Source organism: Sorghum bicolor, chromosome 3 (genome assembly GCF_000003195.3).
Source record: "Sorghum bicolor cultivar BTx623 chromosome 3, Sorghum_bicolor_NCBIv3, whole genome shotgun sequence".
In the NCBI taxonomy this organism is placed as follows: Eukaryota; Viridiplantae; Streptophyta; class Magnoliopsida; order Poales; family Poaceae; genus Sorghum; species Sorghum bicolor.
Window position 1 is genome coordinate 55449402 of NC_012872.2, and position 22174 is coordinate 55471575.

At 44.7% G+C, this 22174-nt stretch overlaps 4 protein-coding genes across 5 annotated transcripts; 3 read left to right on the forward strand and 1 right to left on the reverse strand.

The window, feature by feature from the left end:
• On the forward strand, positions 529-2503 carry LOC8084821. Of its 2 annotated transcripts, XM_021455047.1 has the most exons (3): positions 529-1466; positions 1551-2050; positions 2138-2503. In XM_021455047.1, the coding sequence occupies exons 1-3, from the start codon at positions 582-584 to the stop codon at positions 2340-2342; spliced, it is 1590 nt and encodes a 529-aa protein (XP_021310722.1). In that variant the 5' UTR covers positions 529-581; the 3' UTR covers positions 2343-2503. The 2 variants fall into 2 exon arrangements, with proteins under 2 accessions (XP_021310722.1, XP_002455948.1); XM_002455903.2 differs by having other exon boundaries at positions 529-2503.
• Positions 4160-6756, forward strand: LOC8084822. The gene is made up of 3 exons (XM_002455904.2): positions 4160-4561; positions 4664-4775; positions 6474-6756. Exons 1-3 carry the CDS (start codon positions 4228-4230, stop codon positions 6601-6603), a joined length of 576 nt encoding a protein of 191 aa, XP_002455949.1. The 5' UTR covers positions 4160-4227; the 3' UTR covers positions 6604-6756.
• LOC8084823 (uncharacterized protein YNL011C) lies at positions 9249-15952 on the reverse strand. The gene is made up of 13 exons (XM_002458106.2): positions 15633-15952; positions 14797-14913; positions 14571-14703; positions 14359-14455; positions 14170-14213; positions 13614-13770; positions 13074-13145; positions 12188-12271; positions 11642-11743; positions 10988-11035; positions 10564-10689; positions 10315-10407; positions 9249-9575 (listed from the first exon to the last, which is right to left on the reverse strand). Exons 1-13 carry the CDS (start codon positions 15880-15882, stop codon positions 9423-9425), a joined length of 1476 nt encoding a protein of 491 aa, XP_002458151.1. The 5' UTR covers positions 15883-15952; the 3' UTR covers positions 9249-9422.
• On the forward strand, positions 16895-21041 carry LOC8054377 (protein trichome birefringence-like 28). Its single transcript, XM_002455905.2, has 5 exons — positions 16895-17787; positions 17909-18089; positions 20110-20291; positions 20369-20524; positions 20605-21041. Exons 1-5 carry the CDS (start codon positions 17192-17194, stop codon positions 20939-20941), a joined length of 1452 nt encoding a protein of 483 aa, XP_002455950.1. The 5' UTR covers positions 16895-17191; the 3' UTR covers positions 20942-21041.

Here is a 22174-nt window from a genome sequence, read left to right on the forward strand (position 1 = left end):
GTAATGGAATGTCACATTCTAAGCCATTCTCAAAGGACTTTTTTTGTTCTTTCTCATTTGTGTGTTAGTCATCAGAAAATCTTGGAGATCTAGTCTAAAATAAGGATGCAATAAGGGTAGTCTCTCAGTGAAAATTTTATCACACTGTTTTCAAGACTACCATTTATTGAAAACAGTGGAGACAAGTTTCATCTCCACAGAACTCATTTCAACACATGGAACATTTATCATATCTCCCTTTGTGAATAGTATGTCACATCAGATGAAAACTTTTATAAAATTCACGCTGAGACTACTGGCCTACAGAATTTGAGGAACTATCCAATTAAATATTTTCTCTACATGCATGCCAAATTGCCAATATGATGAGCTGTGCATTATTCCTCCGTACTGACGGCTTCAGAGCTCAAGCAATTAATTAATCCGTATCAAATAGTCAGAGCCATGCAAAGCTGGCTGTCTATAAATACACACAAACGGAGTACATGATATTTCCAGCACCCAGCAGCACGTCGAAGAAGACAGAAACCTTGCTCATCACTTCACTTGCCCTAGCTCTCTCCCCAAAGAGTCGTGGCGCCATGGATTGGCAAGAGCAAGGCAAGCCCATGATGCAAACCAAGTTCTCGAGCTGTCGTGGCGTCTCTTTCGAGCTCAAGGCGTCGCCGGGCAGCCCGTTCGCCCTCCAAGCCGCCGATCACTGTCCGCCCCAGCCGCCGCCGGACGCCCCGACGAGCGGCGCCGGCCGCTGGGTCTGGCTGCCGCAGTCGTTCAGCCGTGCCTCCTCCAGGATCTTTCCTTCCGCTTTTGGCAGGTCGACGAGCCGCGTGAGCAGCCATTTCTGCGACCTCGATCTCGATGACGAGGACGCGGACGACGACGAGCCGCCCGTCGTCAACGGTGCCGACGAGGAGAAGGCCATCGCCGTGTCAGCTCTGGCTGTCGATGATGTGCGGCCGGGAATGAAGGCGAACGTTCCAGCGCCGGCGAAGCCGGCGGCGTCGTCCGCGCGCTCGAGGAGGCTGGGTGTCATACTGCTCGACCAGGGCCTGTTCACCGTGTACAAGCGCCTCTTCGTCCTGTGCGTCGCGCTGAACGCGGTGGGCCTCGTGCTCGCCGGAACGACGGGACACTTTCCTTACGCCAGGGCGCATGCCGCCGTCTTCGCCATGGGCAACATACTGGCGCTCACGCTGTGCCGCTCCGAGGCGGTGCTCCGGGTCGTGTTCTGGCTCGCCGTCGCGCTCCTCGGCAGGGCGTGGGTGCCGGTCGTCGTCAAGACCGGAGTGACCGCGGTCCTGCAGTCGCTCGGCGGCGTGCACAGTGGCTGCGCCGTGTCGTCGCTGGCGTGGCTGGTGTACGCGCTGGTGCAGGCTCTCCAGCAGCACCGCGACGTCGACGTGACGCCGCCACGAGAGGTCGTCGGCGTGGCGTCGGCCATACTGGGCCTGCTCGCGCTCTCGTGCGTGGCCGCGTTCCCGCTTGTGCGCCACCTGCACCACAACGTGTTCGAGCGCACGCACCGGTTCGCCGGCTGGGCTGCGCTCGCGCTGCTGTGGGTCTTCGTCGTGCTCTCCGCCGGCTACGACCCGGCGACCGCCGCCTCGTACCACCGCCGGCGGCTCACCGTCACCGGCTCCGCCCTCGTGAAGCGGCAGGAGCTCTGGCTCACTGCCGCCATCACCTTCTTCACCTTGCTGCCATGGCTCACCGTGCGGCGCGTGCCGGTCACGGTCACCGCGCGGTCCAGCCACGCTTCCGTCATAACCTTCCAGGGCGGCGTCAATGGCGGCCTGCTCGGCCGCATCAGCCGCTCCCCGCTCTCCGAGTGGCACGCCTTCGGCATCATCTCCGACAACGGGGACACGCACGCGATGCTCGCGGGGGCGGTGGGCGACTTCACACGGGCTCTCATATCGGACCCTCCGACACGCCTCTGGGTGCGCGGGGTCCACTTCGCCGGCCTGCCCTACCTCCTCAACATGTACCGGCGGGCGACCATGGTGGCGACGGGCTCCGGGATATGCGTGTTCATGTCCTTCCTGATGCAGCCCGCCCCGGCCGAGCTGTCGCTGGTGTGGGTGGCCAAGGGCATCGACGCCAACTACGGCGAGGAGATGAAGTCGGCGGCGTACAGCAGCGAGAGGCTCCGCGGGCGGGTGATCATACACGACACGGCGTTGATGGGGCGGCCCAACGTGGCGGCGCTGGCCGTGGACGCGGCGCGGCGCTGGGGCTCGGAGGTGGTGGTGGTGACCAGCAACCCGGAAGGGAGCAGGGACGTCGTCGCGGGGTGTAACAAGGCCGGTATCCCGGCATTCGGGCCTATCTGGGATTCTTGATATATACTCCTGCGTACAAAGGAATCTCGAATACAGGAATTTCCCGTCTGGCTCATCTCTATGGCGGCGTGGTGATGTTAGGGGATGTTTTGTTGCTAGTCATAGTTTACCATAACTAACTTTAGGCAAGTGTGTCTAGCAAATTGGTTGCCATACTTTGTCATGCCTAAAGAAATCTTGCTACACTTTTTAACTCTATGACATGTGGAGCTCAACAGAATTATGACTAAACTTAGTTGTCAACCAAACACTTGCCAACTTGGTCAAACTTGTCTAAGATAAAATGTGGCAAACAGCCCTTTAGACTTTTTAACTTGGAACGTATCCCGTGGAAACTATAATTTTCGTGAAAACCCCATTGTGCAATTGTGATCATATATAGTAGAAGCTATTAAAACTCCCTCCATACTCACAAAGAAAGTTTTGTACAAGGTTTAGGTCAAACATTAGGAATATAAGTCATGAATAACTTTTAAGTTGTTGAGTTTAAAAATATAAAAATCATATAAATAGATTAGTCTTGAAATTTTTTTTCACAAAAATATACATATACCACTTTTTGATAAATATTTTTATAAAAATAAGAAGTCAAAGTTAAGCTTTGAAAACCGTCTCGTTGTCCTAAACAACTTTTTTTGATTAAACTGGAGGGGTTAGAGCACCCCTACAGACATTTATTAAAAAGAATAAAAAGCATTACAAAGTTTTACAATTTTGAGGGAGAAGCAGAGGCAAAAAGGACAATCAAGAGATAAAAAAAGAGAGAAAGAACAGAAGAGAAAACAAGAAGATTACAACAGATTCTGGACCCATAAATCAAAAGTTGCAGAAAATCTAGTCTTAACTCTCAAGGAGAGGATCCTTGTATTCTATAGTTTTTATATTTTCAAACTCAATAACTTAAAAGTTGTTCATGATTTATATTTCATAACAAATCCTGAAGTCAGAGTTATTGTGCTCCCTCCATCCACCAAAGAATGCAATTTTCACATTTCGAGAAGTCAAACAATTTGAATTTTGATTAAACTTATATAAAAATCTACTAACACTCATGAGACAAAAATAAGTATTAAATTTGTTTTATAGTATTATTTTTATGATAAATTTATTTCGAGATATAAATATTAATACTTTTTATTATAAACTTGATTAACTATTTTGATTGACACGCTTCTTATAATTGTTTGTTTTTGACAGAGAGAGTATGTCGGAGCCGACCGTTAGGATTAGGAAGGACCGAAGGAGTGTTGCTGAAGCCAAGCGAAGCCTGCACGGTGCTTTTGTAGGGCACACGCTGTTTTTTTTACAACATAGGCACACGCTGTTGGATCGTCCAAACCTATGTGTGTCAAACCATCAACGGTGTATATGTACATAATTTTTAATTAGACATGTCAGATGGAACGGATAGAATGTCCGGCAGACTGAAATTTTCATCTTTAAATATTAGGAGATAGATTTTTTCATGCGGAGGTAGTGGGTAATAACAATGTAACTCAGGCCTTGTTTAGTTCCGAAAAGTGAAAAGTTTTTGGTACTGTAGCACTTTCGTTTGTTTGTGATAAATATTATCCAATCATTGATTAACTAGGATCAAAAGATTCGTCTCGTGATTTACACCTAAACTGTGTAATTAGTTTTTGTTTTCGTTTATATTAAATGTTTCATGCATGTGACACAAGATTCGATGTGACGGGGAATCTTGAAAACTTTTTGGTTTTTAGGGTGAACTAAACATGGCCTCAACAAGAAAGAATAAAAAAAAGAAAAACTATACCCGGGCCGGTCGCATATTGCGAAGAACCTACACGTCAAAATGTCAATCCGACTGCGTTTAGTTCTGCTGATTTCTGAACCTTGCGACACTACTAGTAGGAAGCCAAAGATGGCGTCAGCAGCAGCGTTCCCCAGCAGCCTCTTCCTCTTCCCGACCAGACCAAGCACGCCACCGCTCCCGTCGTCCTCCTCCCGACCGTCTCACTCTCACTCCCGCCCCCACCTCCGCATCCGATCTCCACCAATCCCTAATTATCCAGCGGCCTTGCCCGCGTCCTCTCGGATGGAGGTCGCCCAGGGAGGGGCGGAGGAGCCGGCCATGAAGCTGCTGTTCGTGGAGATGGGCGTCGGCTACGATCAGCACGGCCAGGACATCACCGCCGCCGCCGTGCGCGCATGCAAGGACGCCATCACCTCCAACTCCATCCCCGCCTTCCGCGGCGGTACGCTGTCCCCTGCTTGTCGGGCATTCCGTCGAACATGTCGCCGGCACGGTAGGAGATGCTGAACTGGGTTGTTTTGGTTGTGGGCTGCGCCTGCTGCAGGGTCCATTCCTGGAGTGAACACCGACCAGATGAAGCTGCAGATCAAGCTCGGGGTGCCGAGGTCCACGCAGCACTTGCTGGATGCTGAGAGAGTCAAGGCCGTCTTCCCCTAGTGAGCATTCCCTCCCTCCCTCGTTTCTTCCGTGGTGCCTGTTAAAACTTTGAAATTTAGCATCCAAGTGCCGGACAGTTGCGGTGCAATGGTGTGATGGGTTCGCAGTTCATAATGAAGTAGATTTTTTTAGTGTCCTGGTTATTTCTGGGATGATGATTTCATGAGCATATATCAGTGATTAGGGGAGCAAATAGGGCTTTGCTACCCTGCTTCATACTTGGCCTCTGATATAATCACAGAAGTCATCAGTTACAGAATGTATTAGCCTAAGACACGGATGTTTTCTTAGCACAATTGCATGAGGACCCCTACTCATTGATCCACATAGAAAAACTTTTCTGGCTACGGTGCTCATAAGTCATGACTGTACGAGTATACGGAAATTTGTTGGTGTCATCCTCATCCATTGAGATTGCATAGACGAGCTGTTTGGTTGCACCGTTGCCCGTTGGTAAGAGAAATGTAAATGAATTAATTAAAGCTGCAGACGCAATGGCAAGAGATACGATCTGTACTAATTTTATTTACATTTGGGTTACTATTGAACGAACCAAACAGCACGAGAATGTGTTGGCACAGAGACCACAGTATGCCCAATTGTTTAGTTTAGGCAGTCATGGTCTTTGATTAGATATTCCATATTCATGTACAACCCTATACTAGCTCCATGACCTATGTGACAGAATTATATCCTCTCTCTGACCTCGTTCCCCCTAGTGACCTGGGTGGAGCTTATCGCTGTTTTTGGTCCATTACCAGATGTTGCCACTCCTCATTTCGCCTAATGTTAGCTGATGTTTGGTTCATGACAGAAGTTGCGGTATGGCACACGCTTCTTAGGCACCGGTACTTCATTTTGCATGTCCTAGCTCGCCTGAAGTGCGGTGCTGTTTTCATGCGCCACACTTATGGCACGGCCAAAGCTCGGCGTGCGGTAGGGAGCCAAACAGGCCCTAGAAACACCTGATTTTCCTGCTTTGGTCAAGCTTGTACAACACGTTCCTTTAAGAGTTCATTGAGTCAGCATCAACGTCACAAATGAGAATACTTAACATTTTAACTTTTAAGGTATCATCATTAGTAAACATCCATTTGAGCCATCACACCACCTAAGACTGGCAAATACTTCAAATAGGACAGCAAAGAATGTGTGGTCAGTATTATAATAAGGATGGTGTTTGAATCTTCAATGCTACAATTTCTCTGGGTCCACAAACAAAGGGTAAGTCTGTCTAGAAAATTCAGGACTAAGTACACCCTTTTTTCAGTAAAAGCAATATCTTGCACATCATTGATACTATAATATTTTTTTTATACCAACTAGTGAGAAGTGACAAGCGTCCTAGCCTTTCATCAGATATCATGGCAGATTAGTTCATTTTACTACTATGCACTTATGGAATGTTCAATAGCCATACCATGTAATTTTATACAAGATGGCTCTCAAGTTTGTAAAATAAATAATTTATGTGAATTCATAATACGTACGTGTATGTTGGTGTTATATCTTAAGAAAAGTTATATTTACTTGAATCATTGTGAAAGAATGTTGTATAAGTTGAAATTGTGTCTTTACTCATGCAGTTTTCTTGTCGAAGACTACACCTTTCAGTACACTAATTATTCAGTAGGCATTCAACAAGATAATCAGCTTTGTTTCTGGATCTCATGTGCCGTTGCCTCGAACTTTTGCAGTGGCAAGATAATCAGCTTTGAGGTCGTTGACGGCGGCATGATCTGTTCAAGCGGCGTGTGCCTGGAAGCAATGGGGGATAAGAACGATGACTGCTACATTGTCAATGCTGCAGTTTATGTCGGCTACTGATGAAATTCCGGAAGAGTTGCTTTCACCTGGTACCTGGAACAGTAGAGATTGGTTATGGCTCCTCAATTTTAGAAAACTGCTCCTACTACAGATGATTTCGTGCCGCAATAATAAGCCAATAAGCATGCAGCTGCTATCAGCATTCCCAATTCATTTCCATGCGCGCTTGGTCACTCTTGCAAATTGCAATCCATCCATCGCGCAGGTTTCCATCGCGCAGATGCGTTGGCTTCATGGCTTGGGTATCAGAACTTCCGAGCCCTGTTGTGCACGCTGCCCGGCGGGCGGGTGCTGGATTGCTTGTCATCGTTTTTTGGGGACGGCAATGCAGGCCTTTGACAGTGCTGCAGGCTGCCGACGGTCGACGGCTGCTGCTGCACCGCCGAGTCCTCAACGAACTCGTTGCCAGATCGTTGCCGGGGCGTGCATCCACGCACGCAGTCCGCTTAGGCGCCGAATCCATCCAATGATCCAACCAACAGTTTCTTTCTTTTTTGGCAATACGCTGAACGTGTTTAGTTGCCTAAGAGGCAATTGGAGTTTGCATTCTTGAAATTTGCCAAAAACCTTAAAAATTGCTCTCCAACAGTTTTGCATTTGACTTATATATATTGGCAAACTTGGCATTTGATGGACCAAATTTTTGCATAGTCACAATGGCTTGGCAATTTTGATATCCTGAGAATCTTGGACTCCTTGTCGTGCCCATACTCCCCACGTCGTGGTAGTTTCCCGCGATACGAGTCCTCGCACACGACTATTCTCTTTCCCCCGCGCGTCGCCTCCTTTCTTGGCGCGGGGACGAAGGAGATCCATCGTCGCCTCCTTTTTTTTGCAGCGACGCGAGGCTAGGAGATCCATCACCGCCTTCTCTCCTTCCTTCATGCGACGATACGCCAGCTAGGAGATCCATCGCCGCGCCATTTTGTTGCAGCGACGTGAGGCTAGGAGATCGATCGCAGCGACGAGATCGGATCTCGACGATCTGGACCAAGCGGCGACGTGGACTTGCGGGACGACACCGCCGCGCGACGCGCGAGACAATTGGCGGCGACGGGCGAAGGAATTACGCGCGACGCGCGAGAAAATTTCCTGCGAAGATGAGATTTCCGGACAAAAATAGTTGGGTCCACTATTTTAGGAAATGTCAAGTCAAAAATGCCAAACACTTGGAGATGAACTTATTTTTTCTTTGGCAAAACGTTTAGGGACTTGGCAAACTCCAACAAATGGCAAATTCCAATTGCATAACTGTTGGAGATCACAAATACAAATATACCCACGCCCACGCCCCATTTTTCACTCCGAGATTTGTCAAAGCAAAACCCAATTCAATTAAAAGTCAATCTTGTGATCACTAAGAGTGAGGTTGCTGCAAAGCTCACCAAAAAAAAAACGCAATCCCGCTAGAGCTAAACGAAGAATCCAACCCTGAAACCGTTTAAATGAAATGTCAATGTCTACTGCTAACATTATCCAATTCTTTTTTTTTCGCGATCGGGCCATTCACCCATATTTCATTAATAAGAGAGAAAAACACTAGAGTTTACAGCGGGCGAAGCCGAGCCGGGCGGCGAGAGTCCACCAAAGCTCGAAGGGAGCCCAAACAGACAGCAAAAGAAGTGAAAGCAAAGAACAACAACAACAACAACAACAACAACAACAACAACAACAACAACAACAACAACAACAACACTTGCTACGCTTATTACAATGAAGCCAATAGCTGCGACAGGGTACTGCTAGGATGGAGACGGAGGTGAAACCCGCTTGAACCCAGTCATCCAGCTCCCTGCAAAGGCAACTCAAGAGCTCCAGAGGCCCGCTGCTGGACCTGTTGAACGTCCTGTTGTTGCGTTCCTTCCACAAGGTCCAGGACACCAGCAACACGATGGAGTCAAGTTGTGGGCGCGAAGTACTATCCAGCTGCTGGCGACTGTCAAGCCACCAAGAGACCAGAACGCTGTCAGCTGAAGGAAGAAGGTGTGCCGCCCCTAGCGAATATAGAACCGAGAACCAAAACTCCCTGGCAAAGACACAGCCAACGAATAGGTGGTCACAAGTCTCCGTTCCTTGGGCACAGAGAACGCAGGTGAAACATAACCACTTTGCATTTATCTATCACCATACATAAATATTCCCTTTTTTTTTAGGTGAAACATAACCATCCTCCTACATTAATGGCTTCTTTTGGTCATAGTAGCAGCAAAAATTGGCAGACTTCAAGTCACACCTGAGATATTGAAGGCTCATGTGCCTAGGATTGCCTTCCAAAGATCTTTATGTTTTACCATTACCATTTATATAATTTTGGTTTTCTTATGTCTTAGTGGAAATTATTCTTGTTGTATTTTGAAACCTACTAGTTTTTTTATTTATCAAACATTTAGTTACTTGTATACAAATGCATGAACTTGCATGGCAAGAGTTTTTGGCAAAATCCGGATGCTTTAGACTTTAAAGCGAGTGAATAAAAAAGGTGCATATATCTTGTTCATCAGCAAGGGAAGCCAATTTAATTGCTTTATATACTAATGTTGAAACTTGCATAGCGAGAATTTTTGGCAAATTCTGGAGGCTTGCTTCATTGCAGGAAAAAGGTAACCATCACTGTTCATCAGCAAAGGATTTGAAATGAATCGAAATTAAAGAAAATTGAAAAATACATGTCCTCATTTTTCATTAATCATGTCAAGTCATGGAGAATTGCAACACTAGTGCTAGCTGAAATACAATTATGAGTTTTAACACTATGGATCGATTGGTAAAACAATAAATTGGTATGGAGGACTATACATTCATTTTTTTTACATGAACGCTCAATTTACAACTTTTACATTTTCAGTTAGATGACCACGTTCTGAGAGACACATATCCATCTGTTCAGATATGAGAATGGTTAGGGCTTGGATCAATGACCGTGCATCAAATATGGCGCCAACTTTCGGGTCATGAATAGACTTCACAGTTACCTGCAATATGGATTGGCATACGAAAACAATCGTTTCAGCAAACCTATAGTGTGGAAACACTAGGATAAGAATAATACGATGTCTTACACAAGATTCTGTAACACCTTTTACGTACAAGACTAATGCTGTTTATCTATAACCCAAATTTTAAAACTAAGCTTGCTTGACTGGACTTTCTAAAACTTTGAGGCAATCAGAGTGTATGCCTTCTGTGATTCAGCATCAAATGTTTTTATTCAGGCAAGCAATAATATGATGTAGAATACCATTTGATTGCATAATGAGAGGGCTGAATAGGAACAGGAGCTTCAAGAGTTACCATCCCAGACAAAACAAGACATAGGGCCAGTTCGGTTAGGGCCCGTTCGTTTGCAGCCCGGAATGGCCTGGAATTGTTCTGGGCCTGGAACCATTCGATAAATTGTATTGGGCTGGAATTGTTCCGAGCCGTTCCAGGCCGGGAAAGCTTAACCGAACGGGCCCTTAGTGTGGAATGAGGCCAGGAATTATTCCCACTGATCAATGTTATACAAATTAAACAATCGTTCCGGCTGGGAATCGTTCCAGGTGTCCATCCCAAGGTAACCGAACAGGCCCTTAGAAAAATAGCTCGTTGTTGTGTGAGGTAGTTAAAACTTAAAATGCAGGACAAAGGAAATAGTAGGAAAAACAAGAACATTTCCTCATCCTCTTTCACATCAATAAGAACAATCAAAGCAAATAAAATAAAGATACTTACGACATGAAAGATTCCTTGAACTGACAAATTTTCAATATCTATGGGAACTTGGCCTCCTTCTGGAACCAATATAGCATTTACATAGTCATTGGGCTGCACACAAAGGCAGATAAATAATTAATAGGGAATCTTAGCAGAAAAATGACACCTGCATTCTCAAAAGTCAAAACTGTAATGTCTGACACTCTGACTCCTCCATAGCTTCATATTCTTCCAGTAAATTGTTAGCGGAACATAGAACAAACTTACATGATTCTTTAATCTTTTGTGAGGATCACCATATGTTCGATTTAGAGAATCAGTAATTGCAGTGACAAAGCCAGAGGCAGACAGCCCAGCAGTCTCTCTGTCATGTGATCCATTCAGAAGAAGTACCTGTTAACAAAAAGTCAAGCAAAGCAATGAGCTCTGCAAGTTTAGAACACTTGTTTCACTTGTCAAATGACCGTTAGATAGTGAAAAGGCCAATAAAGCATTTAATATATAGAGTACATTTAAGCTCGCCACTTCAGAGCATCTTTCTAGCCAACCATCAATTAGACAAATTGCACTTACAGATTGATTTGTAAATAAATAAGAGGGCACCTTCGACCCAAGATGAATGGTATCAAAACATCATTGTATCCAAGCATGGGAAGTTGATACCTAATCTGGTCTAAGCATAGTTAGATACCTTGGGGACAGATCTTGATGCTATAGTCTCACCAATGCCACGTAATACCTGCATAAGCTTTAATATTACGAAGGAGGTACGGATGATACATAACAAGTGCAGAGTGAGAAGCTAAATCCAGTGTTATTCAACAGAATGCGCATTGGGAGAAGCGTGAAGCAAACCCTCTGGGTATTTAAATGAAGAGGAACATTTGTCCAGAAGCAGCCAGGACACCGCAGGCCATGTACACCTCTACAACTGTCACTGGAACAGCAGGGGGCAAGAGCTGTTTTTTAACCCAGACCCAGAGGGAGGGAGGGAGGGAGGGAGGGAGGAGGGGGGGGGGGAGCGAACTCAGGCCACTGGGGTGCCACTAAGACTCTGCGACATGCCCGTTTGCTCAGTGGAGTAACTTAATGCTCCTAATAACAAGTAGCTTAGCCTTTCTTTTTCTACAGCTGGCCCATCTAACGCACTTTATCAAGCCAAGCAAGATATGTTTCTGGAGAAAAATGTACAACATGAACAAAGGCCATGCCAACGAGTCTAGCACTAAGGACAGTATCTCATAGTTTTATCACTTCAGCCATCAGCAAATGTCAAACAACAGTCATAAATGCACTAAAACTTATGAAGACAAAAGTAAATGATATATGTCCTTATGAACATTACCAGTGATGGACAGACTGATGTAAAGAGTGAACCCATAGCATAGACAATGCAGTCCACCTTACTTAGCTGCTCCAAAACTGTATGGTTAACTTCAGGGAAAACCTAAAATGAAAGTGTAGCAGAAAACAATCAGGAATGGTGAAAGAGATGAGATATCAAATATCATTTTCGGATATCATGATAGCTTATCAAGTTTATATGCCAGTAAGCCATTACTGATATTTGGTTAAATATTATATTCGTGCAAGAAGATAAATGAGTTTTGATGATATGGGCATTTTCAAAGGAGCCTTCTTAGATGACACCATACAAGTGACTGGCAGATATGCAAGTGTGAATTTCAAAGATAAGTTCACCATTATGTAAGAATCAAGACATGTGAACCAGCCTGTTGAGTTATATTAAGTGTATTTACAAGATTTGGTAAACCCCAAGGTCAGATATTTAAGCATCTGTTGCCTTAAAGAATAGTTTAGCACTCATAATAGATCTGCATGGCAAGGACAAGTATAAGGCCTGAGAAGTCAAAATAGAATGAGTACCTACCTCATGCAATAGGTTGCTTCCTTCACTTGACATGTAAAACACACGCTTGATCCTTGAAGGAAGTGCAGTGCATGAATTACAATCCTTTCCAGAAAGAAAACAGAAAAATCAATTAGACAAGAATAAACACAGTGAGAAATCAACAAGGATGCATATAGTGACGAAAAGGTTTTTTTTTCCTGGAATGATGAAAAGGAGCATATAAAGGTCAAAAGCAATTGAAATGAATATGGAGGCAAAACATGTCATTAACAAAGAAACTGCAACTAAGTACATAGTAGCAACTAGCAACCGACATCATAGGATAACTTAAAGCCTTAGACTAAGCACACGGTCACTACCAAAGCCACTCAGGAGCAACTCCATTTGTTCCTATGTTTCCAGATTTCACAAGTGACTAATGTGCTCAGAGAATTAAGCCCCCTACTAAGTTGCTTATTGGCCTGCTTTAAGGCCTTGCACCACCAGCTTGAAACGACTCCTCATCTGTATAAGCCTAGCCTGCAGTTATATTTGCTGAAGTGTGATAAAGCAACCTTGCATCTCAACTACTCAGAAAACCAGTAGATCTTGGATAGTATCCTCTTCTTGATCGCATAGTGGGCAAGAAAATGGTGAGGCAAACCCCACTTAATCCAAGACCAATTGAGAATTGCTAGCTACAGGAAGAATTTACATCAAGAACAGGTTGAAAGGCATGTTACGAAAGTATAATGACACAGACGTGATGAGCTAGGTAAGTTTAGATCTACTAATATATTCCCCTTTTGTGGAATAAAAAAAGAGAACTTCAAGATACATGGAAGATGTCAAAAGTGCCTCATTTATCACGCAACCCCAAAAACTCAGGAACTATCACCATTTGATATAGTACTCTTTCAAGTACCTTGTTGACAATTTCTCGGCGTCCATTGCTTGGATGTGATATTTCGTTTTGGCCGCGAATGATAGTCCCATCCTGAAGGTTTTTTCATTAGAGAGAGAGAGAGAGAGCACAAGAATTTGTATAAACAAAGGAATTAAGATGTTTATTTATGGTTTTATGATTAAGAGATGTGCATGCTTATATATAGAAGTAACTTTGCAACACAAACAACCCTGCCACATCTAAGACTCAGAATAATAAAAATGCAAGCTTATTTTATTTAGTAGAAAAAATGGAAGCCTATGAAAAGCCATGGCTAAAAGTACTGTTCACTGATTTGTTGTAAGAGAAAAACACTGCTGATTCGGCTGATAAGCTCAAGCGAAGATTACTTAGTTGCAGTAAATGTAACAAATACATACCAGCATTAAAAGAAAGAAGGATACAAAGTAAATAAAGATGAAGTAAAGTTTCATCCAAAGGGCAAGTAACAAGGAGCAATGCATAAATATATTACAGCAACTTGTACAGCATGAGTAAAACTTTGGCAAGTGAGGTTACCCATAGTTCACATCCCAGAGTAAGTCTGTCATTTGTGGATATAACAGGAAGCACAAGACTTTCTGCTGGGATCTGTGATACGCGTGAAAACAAAAAAATTGCAGCATCCAATGACTGGAAGAATATACGTGCCCCAGCAAAAAAGAAATTTCCAATGCTGCACGGATAGATAAATCTGTAGTAAGGTAAATGAAAGGTACACGAGTTGGGAGTATTAATAACTTGACCTAAAGGGCCGTTCCCTGTACGAAAAGTAACATCACGGACAGCAAGTTATTATGCACATCGTACAGCAAAAAAAAAATTTCCAATGATGCAAGAATAGATAAATATGTAGTAAGGTAAATGAAATGTACACGAGTTGGGAGTATTAATAACTTGATCTAAAGGGTCGTTCCCTGTACAAAAAGTAACATCACAGACAGCAAGTTATTATGCACATCATACCATTTAATACATCAAAATGTTGCAATAGGTCAATAATTGTCTCACAAGGAAAAGCAATGACGATTTGCAAGAATATGATCTGTTGCAAATTTCACCTTAGAAGAATCACCTGCCATGGGTGAAGCAAAACATTTCAGCTGACCGTCGAAGTATCTACACAAAATAAGTAAAAGTCATTATGTGTCACTAAGAGAATAGATGATACATTACTTAATCTTCAGCCTATGGATAACTAGGGCAGGCTTTTTGACACATATTTATGGGAGAAGAGAAAAGACATGTCACATGAGACACACACCTCACTGTGAAAGTAGACCAAGAAGGCACGAATCGTTTCCCTGTATGGACGAGAGACTCCCTCCCATAACGAGTGGTCTCCTTCTACAATCTGGTACCTATGAAATCCAAAATTGACATTGGTTTGTTCATAAAGAAGACATTAATTGGACATTAGGCCAGAAACTGAAAAGAGAAATATAATTGATCTGCAAAAGAGGAACACATTGCTACCATTCCAGCTTTGCCTCCGAAGGATCAATAGGCAAACGATGCCCAAGCAATTTCCGAACAGAAAGAGCTTCTGCAGTACTTTCATCGGACAATCTCAAACATCTTGATCTTATGTCTCCCACAGCAGGTCCACCTAATACAAGGAGGCCAACACTGACCCATCATAGCATATTTGACACACGCAGATACACTAAAGTATTTTATTGTAGGAAACACTGAAACCTACCAAGCACACGCACAATCTCAGCTGTGCTTCCACCATCATCAGAAACAGGGAGCACATGCGCAACTCGAGTAGTGACTTTCTTCAATTCTTCAACAACGCCATTAAATGCTGTCCCACCTGAATCAAACTCAAAAATGCAGCGCAATGTCTTAAAAAGGAAATGAAAAGCATCACAGAATCGGAAAATCCAGATGGCAGATATGCCTAGGAGTTAATAAAAATGCAGGTTGTACTTCATGGGAAAAAAAATTTGACAAGTCGAGTTCTGAGTACTATGCATTTCTCTCCATACTGATTCCGAAGTCCTCATTTAACCATGAATCAACTTCCTGTGGCAGGATGGTGAGGAAAGAAAAACAGAGATGCCACCTGTCTGTTTGCATCTATGAATATTTTCGTTCTCAAGCAATTCATGACATCCATCAACCAGACTATAGCACTATAGCAGATCATGTATCAGGGCATGAAAATTTACCAGCATCTCACCCAGGACAGCACAGAAATGTGCTTTGGAGCTACCTAGTTGTATAGTAAATGAGCATTAGTAATCTATTGGCAACCATAACAAGTTGCACCAATTATAAGGTTCAGCACAGGCCTGAAATCTGATGCATGGCCAGCTCTATTCAACTGCTGCTACGCATTACACAATGATCCAATCGTAAGCACTAGGCAAGCACCGCAATTCGCACGACCCACAGGCGCACGCGCGTTCACATACGGTGATAGGCCGCCCACGCTTCCATTCCACGCAGCGAGCCCGCATCCCCTCGCCCGCCTCAGAACGAAACCACACTCGTGACAGGCACTCAGGCAGGGGGGGAAGGTTTCGTCACCTGAGAAAACGAGCAGCGACGGGGCCGCGTGGGGAGCGGCGGCACCGGCATCAGCGCCGGCGGCAGCAGAGTGCCCGCCTCCGTAGTCGGCCATGGCGCGGCTGCGGCGGAGACGCCGCCCCGGCGGGGGCCTGGGCCTGGGCCTGGACGCTGCTGCAGATCTCGGCGCGCGGAGTAGACCGCGGCTTCGCGAGGCGGAGGCGTGGGTAGGCGGGGTTATGTTGCAGCGCGGGCACGCGACGAGTGCCATCCCGACCGAACTGCGGAAGTGGAACGTGGGGGGGGGGGGGGGCGGGCGTGCGGAGGAAGCAGCAGCAGCAGCAGCAGCAGCAGCCGCGGCCGGCCCGCGCCAAACGAAACGAAACGAGCGGCGCGCGTGCTCCTCCTCGCCTCCTCGTGCTCGCGGCACACTGTGTGTGGGTGACACGGCACGGTGGTGGTCCATGGTTTGGATGGATGGTGGACGCTGTGGGCTGCCTCCGGGACGGGCTGGGACGAGGAAATGGCCTCGTGGGCTACCATCTCGACCGGCCCATGGGAAAACCGCGCCCGGATTGTAGCTCGACTTGAACGGAGAGGGGCATTCAAATCAAATCAAGTCTCCGATCCGACACCCTCAAGCGTGGAAATCATTTCCATGGCTCGGAGCCTCGGATCGCACATCTCATTGCGCGGCATCCTCATTGCGCGCATCATCCATCCTGCGAGCCGAGACGCGGCGGCATGATGCGCAGGCACTCGAGCGAAATCAACCCACCCCCCCCCCCCACCCCCCACAAACAAACGTCTGCACGTTACCGGTTCTTTACGCGACGCGATATATGGCTCCAGGCTCCATAATCATCAATCCAGCACCAGCTTCTTCTTCTTCCAAATGCCCCCATAACCATCATCGCTTCCTCTCCAAGACGCCGGCCGGGGCGTGCACGTGTACAGTGTACTCATCACTGGAGCATGCAAGGCGCCCCACGTTCGCTGCACGCACTGTCTGCGTGGCTACTTGTATTGGCTGGTAAAACAAATTACTCTTGAGCCCATTCAGATCGGCCTAAAGTACGTAGCACCTTTCTCAAACACAACTAGCTAGATAGGCATATGCAGGCCACTTGATGTGTATACGTAGGGGCCGGCACTAGAATATTTGCGTGCCACGCAAAAGCACTACCACTAGCAGTGATTAATTAACAACAACGCTGTAACTGTAAACAACAGTCACTAATTAAGCAAACCTACTACACTATCATTCATTCAGTCACGTGAGTACACAAGAGTATGTACGTACACATACAGACCACAGAGACGCGAATAGTAGTAGTAGATAGCATCAGCGGCGGCGCATATATGCACGGTCGTCGCAAGTCCCAACCAAAACCCCAACCCCTCCTCACCAAAACCGGCCAGGGCGCCCAACCAAAACCTCCCAGTCCCAGCGGCGCAGCAGCTCCTCCACGCCGTCCCTGCCTCTCCTAGTCTCCTGGTCCCCGCCCAGCCAGCCCAGCCCCTCTCGCTATGTAATCACCCTGCCCAGGACGCCAGGACTCCAGTCACTCGATCTCTCGATGAAGCCACCACCAGCTGCCGGCGCCGGCGCGTCCTCGGCCCGCAGATGGGTACTCGCCACCTCCATGTGCTCACTGGCGTGCATCTTCCTCCTCTCCGCCGGCATCCTCCTCGCCGCCGCCGGCTACCGGCCGTTCCAGCCGCGCACGGCGGCGGCGGCGGCGGCGTGGGACCGGTTCTCCAGGGTGCAGCAGAAGGCGGCCCTGGCGCCGTTAATGGCCCGTACTGGCTCGTCGCACCATGCTGCTGCTGCGCCGGCGCCGGCGCCAGACGCGATCTCACCATCAGCAGCAGGCGGCCCTGCTGATTATTGGGGCCCGGAGGACGAGGAGGACGCCGGACCGCCGCCTGCACCGGCCCCGGCGCCGTCGTCTGAGGAAGCAGCAGCAGGGGAGGAGGACGACGAGGACGCGCAGTGCGACCTGTTCGACGGGGAGTGGGTGGAGGAACCGGCGGGGTCGTCGGCGTACCCGCTGTACGACGCGGCGGAGTGCCCGTTCCTGAGCGACCAGGTGGCGTGCCGCCGGAACGGCCGCCCGGACTCCAGCTACGAGCGGTGGCGGTGGCAGCCCAGGGGCTGCGGCGGCCGCACGAGGTCAGTCGATCACAAGCTACCTTTCATTTGGACCGACTGAAGTGATGGTATCCCAGTATCGATCCCTGACTCTGGCATGCATGCCGGCCGGCCGGTGGCCTTGTCACCGTGTGTTGCGCAGGCTGGGCGGCGCGGAGGCGCTGGAGCTGTGCCGGGACAAGCGGCTGGTGCTGGTGGGCGACTCGCTGAACCGCAACATGTGGGAGTCGCTCGCCTGCATCCTCTACGCGGCGGTGCCGGACCGGTCGCGGACGCGCATCGTCGACGACGCTGGCTCCGAGTACAGGATCTTCCGCGCCATGGTAAGTGACTATCGATCTGCTACCACGCTGTATGTACACATGATGATGATATCGTGGCGGGCATTTGGGGTCCGGAGATTGTTACTGTTGACCAAACCTCTTCTATGTTACGCATTCATGAAATCGTGGCGGAATTTTGGTGCGGAGATTGGGATGATTTTCATGTCGTTTAGTTACTGTTGAGAAAACCTTTTTTTATTAAATTAGTACTCCGATCGATCCACCTTTGACAAACACACTTTCCGGTAAAGTTTACAACCTATCACCTCGAATGTTTGATACATGCATAGAGTATTAAATAATATAGATTATTTACAAAACTAAAAACACATCTAGAGAGTAATTTGTGAGACGAATCTTTTAAGCCTAATTAGTCTATGATTTGATACTAATTATTAAATAAAACGAAAATCATACCGTACATGTTAATCTTTAACAACCTCAACCAAACACCCACAGTATTTCAAATAACTTGTTGTTATGATTTTATATCACTCTTTCCTCTGTTCCAAAATAATTATACATCTCAAATTTTATTGATTAAAAAAAACTTATTCAAAAGTGGATCGGTAGAGCGACAGTCTTAAAAAACAACTTTGACCAATAATTATTGTATAAAATATAATTAATATATATATTTATAAAACTATATTTCGAGATGAGTCTACTCACTTTTATATTTTTGAACTCAATTCAAAATAATTTATTTTATAATTAAAGCTTAAAATATTTAACTTAAAACAATCTCAAAATGACATCCTTTAGGGAACAAAATACTCCTTTTAATTTCAAAAGAAGAGGGTGATCATGGAACGTGGTCATCATTATTTATATACTTTCAATATGAATATGATAACGTCAATTTTTGTAGACTATATTAATGCAGTCATTATGCAGACAGATGAAGGACGTACATTCTTGGGAGTACATTTTTATACTCCTTCCGTACCTATAAATAAAATCGCTTTGGACAAAACTTGAATCAAACATTGAGAATATAAACCATATAAATAACTTTTAAATTTTTTAGTTTGAAAAAGTGAAAACCATATGATGTCTTGAAAAATACATTGATAAAAATGTACATATACTACTTTTTAATAAATATTTTTATTCTAATTTCTAAATGACTTTATTTATAGATATAAAGTGAGTATTTACGATATATAAGAGTGAAAACTTCTACGCGAGCTCACTATAACATTTTCGTTTGTTTGTGGTAAACATTGTCCAATCATAGATTAATTTGGCTTAAAAGATTCGTCTTACAAATTATAGATAAACTGTACAATTAGTTATTTTATTTATCTATATTTAATTATTCATGCATGTGTCGCAATATTTGATGTGATAGAAAATTTTAAAAACTTTTTGCATTTTAGGGTGAACTAAACAAGGCCTCATAGCATGTTCACTTGTCTGAAAAGACTAAAAGTAGTGTTCATTAATTTATGTAAGAAAAAAACACTGCTAAACAAATTCGATAAATAATTAAGTTCAAGCGAGCCGGGCATTATAGGCATTGATTTCCAGATGTTCCAAATGTTCTTGTCTTTTTTAGCATGTCAACAAACTAGTAATTATCATTATCAATAATCATACTACTCCGTATGCTAGAACCAGGGACGAAGCCAAAAAAAAATTTAGGGGGGCTGAACAAAAATTCTACATCGACTTAGCTCTACTATTATCCCTCGTAATAAAAAAATATGTTAGTTTAAAGTAGTCTTAGACTAAAAATATAGACCAATAATGAAATTCACAAAATATATCTAAAAAATAAAGTTCTCAGCCCACCATACTTTATAAATTTATGTCTAAAATTAGAAGAAAAACACTAAAAATTTCACTAGGCCAGCAGCGGTAGGGGGGGGCTGGAGCCCCCCTAGCCCCACCGCTGGCTACGTGCCTGGCTAGAACCCTAATGCTCTCTATTTCTCTTTGATTGACTGTAAGCTGATATCTAAAATGAATGTTAACACATTTTGTTCTTACACCACCCAAATTTCCATTAAAAAAGGATTATAATTGCTCTGTGGAGTTCTTCTGGAGCCCCTTCCTCGTGAAGCTTGAAACAAAAGACGACCGGACCAAGGCGCTCATGCTGGACCAGCTGCCGCCCATGTTGCAGCGGACGCTTGGTGCTGACGTCCTCATCTTCAACACTGGCCACTGGTGGACTCACACCGGCAAACTCAGGGCGTGAGTACACAAGCTCGCAGCGCCAAACTTTCAGAATGTCAGATTTCATTTGCCTCAGCTCATCCATCTGTATGCAGGTGGGATCATCTCGAGTGGGACGGAAAGATGGTGCAGATGGCAGGAGAGGAAGCCTTCGATGGAGCATTGAGGACCTGGGCTAGGTGGGTCGACTACAATATAGACCCTAGCAGAACCAGAGTATTCTTCCGGAGTGTCTCACCTGAACACAAGAGGTGCATATTTCGAACAACAATTGAAAAGGCACATCCAACTACATTATCACTTACTACATCCCTTTCCTTCTACCATGCAGTGTAAATTGGTGCTACAACCAAACGGCTCCTATCTCCAAGGGAAACGGAAACATCGCTCCATCGTTTCCAAAAAGTTTGATGACCATTGTGGAGAAAAACATCAAGAAGATGAAAACGCCTATCATATATATGAACATCACTCGCCTCTCCGAGCTCCGAATTGACGCACACCCATCAATTTACACAATTACTCGCGAAGGAAAACCACTTAGCAAGGAGCAGCAGCAACAACCACTGACATATAGTGACTGCAGCCACTGGTGCCTACCAGGGCTACCTGATACATGGAACGTGCTTCTGTTTAACTTCTTGATTAGACCTCTCCCAAGTATATAATTATTTGGTGAAAAACATTTTCCAATAGTTCAACCCTCCTGTATATTTGCTAGAGTTAAAAACATTTTTGGGCAGTCGTTTATATCAAGTTATTACACAATGAATGGCAAATCAATCAAAACAGAATACGTACAAACAGAAACCCAAAAAAATCTGAATATATAGACATTGCAACATAGGTAAAATTTACATTGAACGACATACACTACTGGATCAAATACAGCACAATTCTAATCGCAGGGGAAAAACGCCTGAATGGCTCTTATAAACAGACTAAACAATCAAATAAATAACCAACCAATTAAGAACAAAATACTCCATTCCAAATTGTAGTTTGTTCTGGCTTTTCTAAATTCATAGCTATCTACTATGTATCTAGACATAATGTATATCTAGATGCATAGTAAAATCTATATCTAGAAGACTTACAACTTCGTTCCAAATTGTGAGCCATTTCCATTCCAAATTGCTAGTTACTATACTCCCTCCGTTGCAAACTACCCCTTGTAGCTAGCTTTTCTATATACATTACGCCTTGTATCTAGGCATAATCTATATCTAGAGGCGGTGCAAATATTATATCTAGAAAAGAAAGAACAAATTACAATTTGGAATGGAGGAATACTATATAACAAAACATCACCATTGTCGTTGACATTGACAACGCAGTGAACAGAATCATAAACACTCCATAATACAATCCAGTCATTGCACCTTTTAAAGCAAAACTACACAAAACTAAAAACTCGACCAGCCCCTCCACAACACAAACTAAAAATTTCATAGCAAGAAATGCCAAACCTAGCTTCAAACAAAAAAAAAAATTGAACTTGTAACAATGGAGCAGATCAGATTAGACCTATCTATAATCTATAAATACAAAATAGTAACAAAAAGTTATTGAACTAACAATGACAGAACCTTGTTGAACTAACAATGACAAAACCTTAAACTTTCAATATGAGCTGGAATCTTCAGTTAGCACACAAAATCTAAGTCACATTTGACTCGAGAAAAGTACAAACGAAAATCAAAGTCACTTGACTTGAGAAAAGTACAAAAGATTAACAGTAACAAAGTGTAGTTCATGTTTCCAATCCGATATTAATATTAACTGTAATGAGATATTTGCAGTCTCAGGAAGGGATATAACTATAGATTGGAACTTAATAACTTATTGTGAAATGGATATACCACTGTTTGCTTGCAAATAGACAAGGCTGAAAAGCCATG

Excerpts from the sequence above, each read along its gene's own strand:
- LOC8084823 (XM_002458106.2), bottom strand. The coding sequence starts at position 15,882 with ATGGCACTCGTCGCGTGCCCGCGCTGCAACATAACCCCGCCTACCCAC. Across the intron at positions 12,272-13,073 it reads GCCGAGAAATTGTCAACAAG|GATTGTAATTCATGCACTGC; the intron begins GTACTTGAAAGA and ends CTTTCTGGAAAG. Across the intron at positions 10,690-10,987 it reads CATCAAGATCTGTCCCCAAG|GTACTTCTTCTGAATGGATC; the intron begins GTATCTAACTAT and ends TTTTGTTAACAG.
- LOC8084821 (XM_002455903.2), top strand. The coding sequence starts at position 582 with ATGGATTGGCAAGAGCAAGGCAAGCCCATGATGCAAACCAAGTTCTCG.
- LOC8084822 (XM_002455904.2), top strand. The coding sequence starts at position 4,228 with ATGGCGTCAGCAGCAGCGTTCCCCAGCAGCCTCTTCCTCTTCCCGACC. Across the intron at positions 4,562-4,663 it reads CATCCCCGCCTTCCGCGGCG|GGTCCATTCCTGGAGTGAAC; the intron begins GTACGCTGTCCC and ends CGCCTGCTGCAG. Across the intron at positions 4,776-6,473 it reads GTCAAGGCCGTCTTCCCCTA|TGGCAAGATAATCAGCTTTG; the intron begins GTGAGCATTCCC and ends GAACTTTTGCAG.
- LOC8054377 (XM_002455905.2), top strand. The coding sequence starts at position 17,192 with ATGAAGCCACCACCAGCTGCCGGCGCCGGCGCGTCCTCGGCCCGCAGA. Across the intron at positions 17,788-17,908 it reads GGCTGCGGCGGCCGCACGAG|GCTGGGCGGCGCGGAGGCGC; the intron begins GTCAGTCGATCA and ends TGTGTTGCGCAG. Across the intron at positions 20,292-20,368 it reads CACACCGGCAAACTCAGGGC|GTGGGATCATCTCGAGTGGG; the intron begins GTGAGTACACAA and ends ATCTGTATGCAG.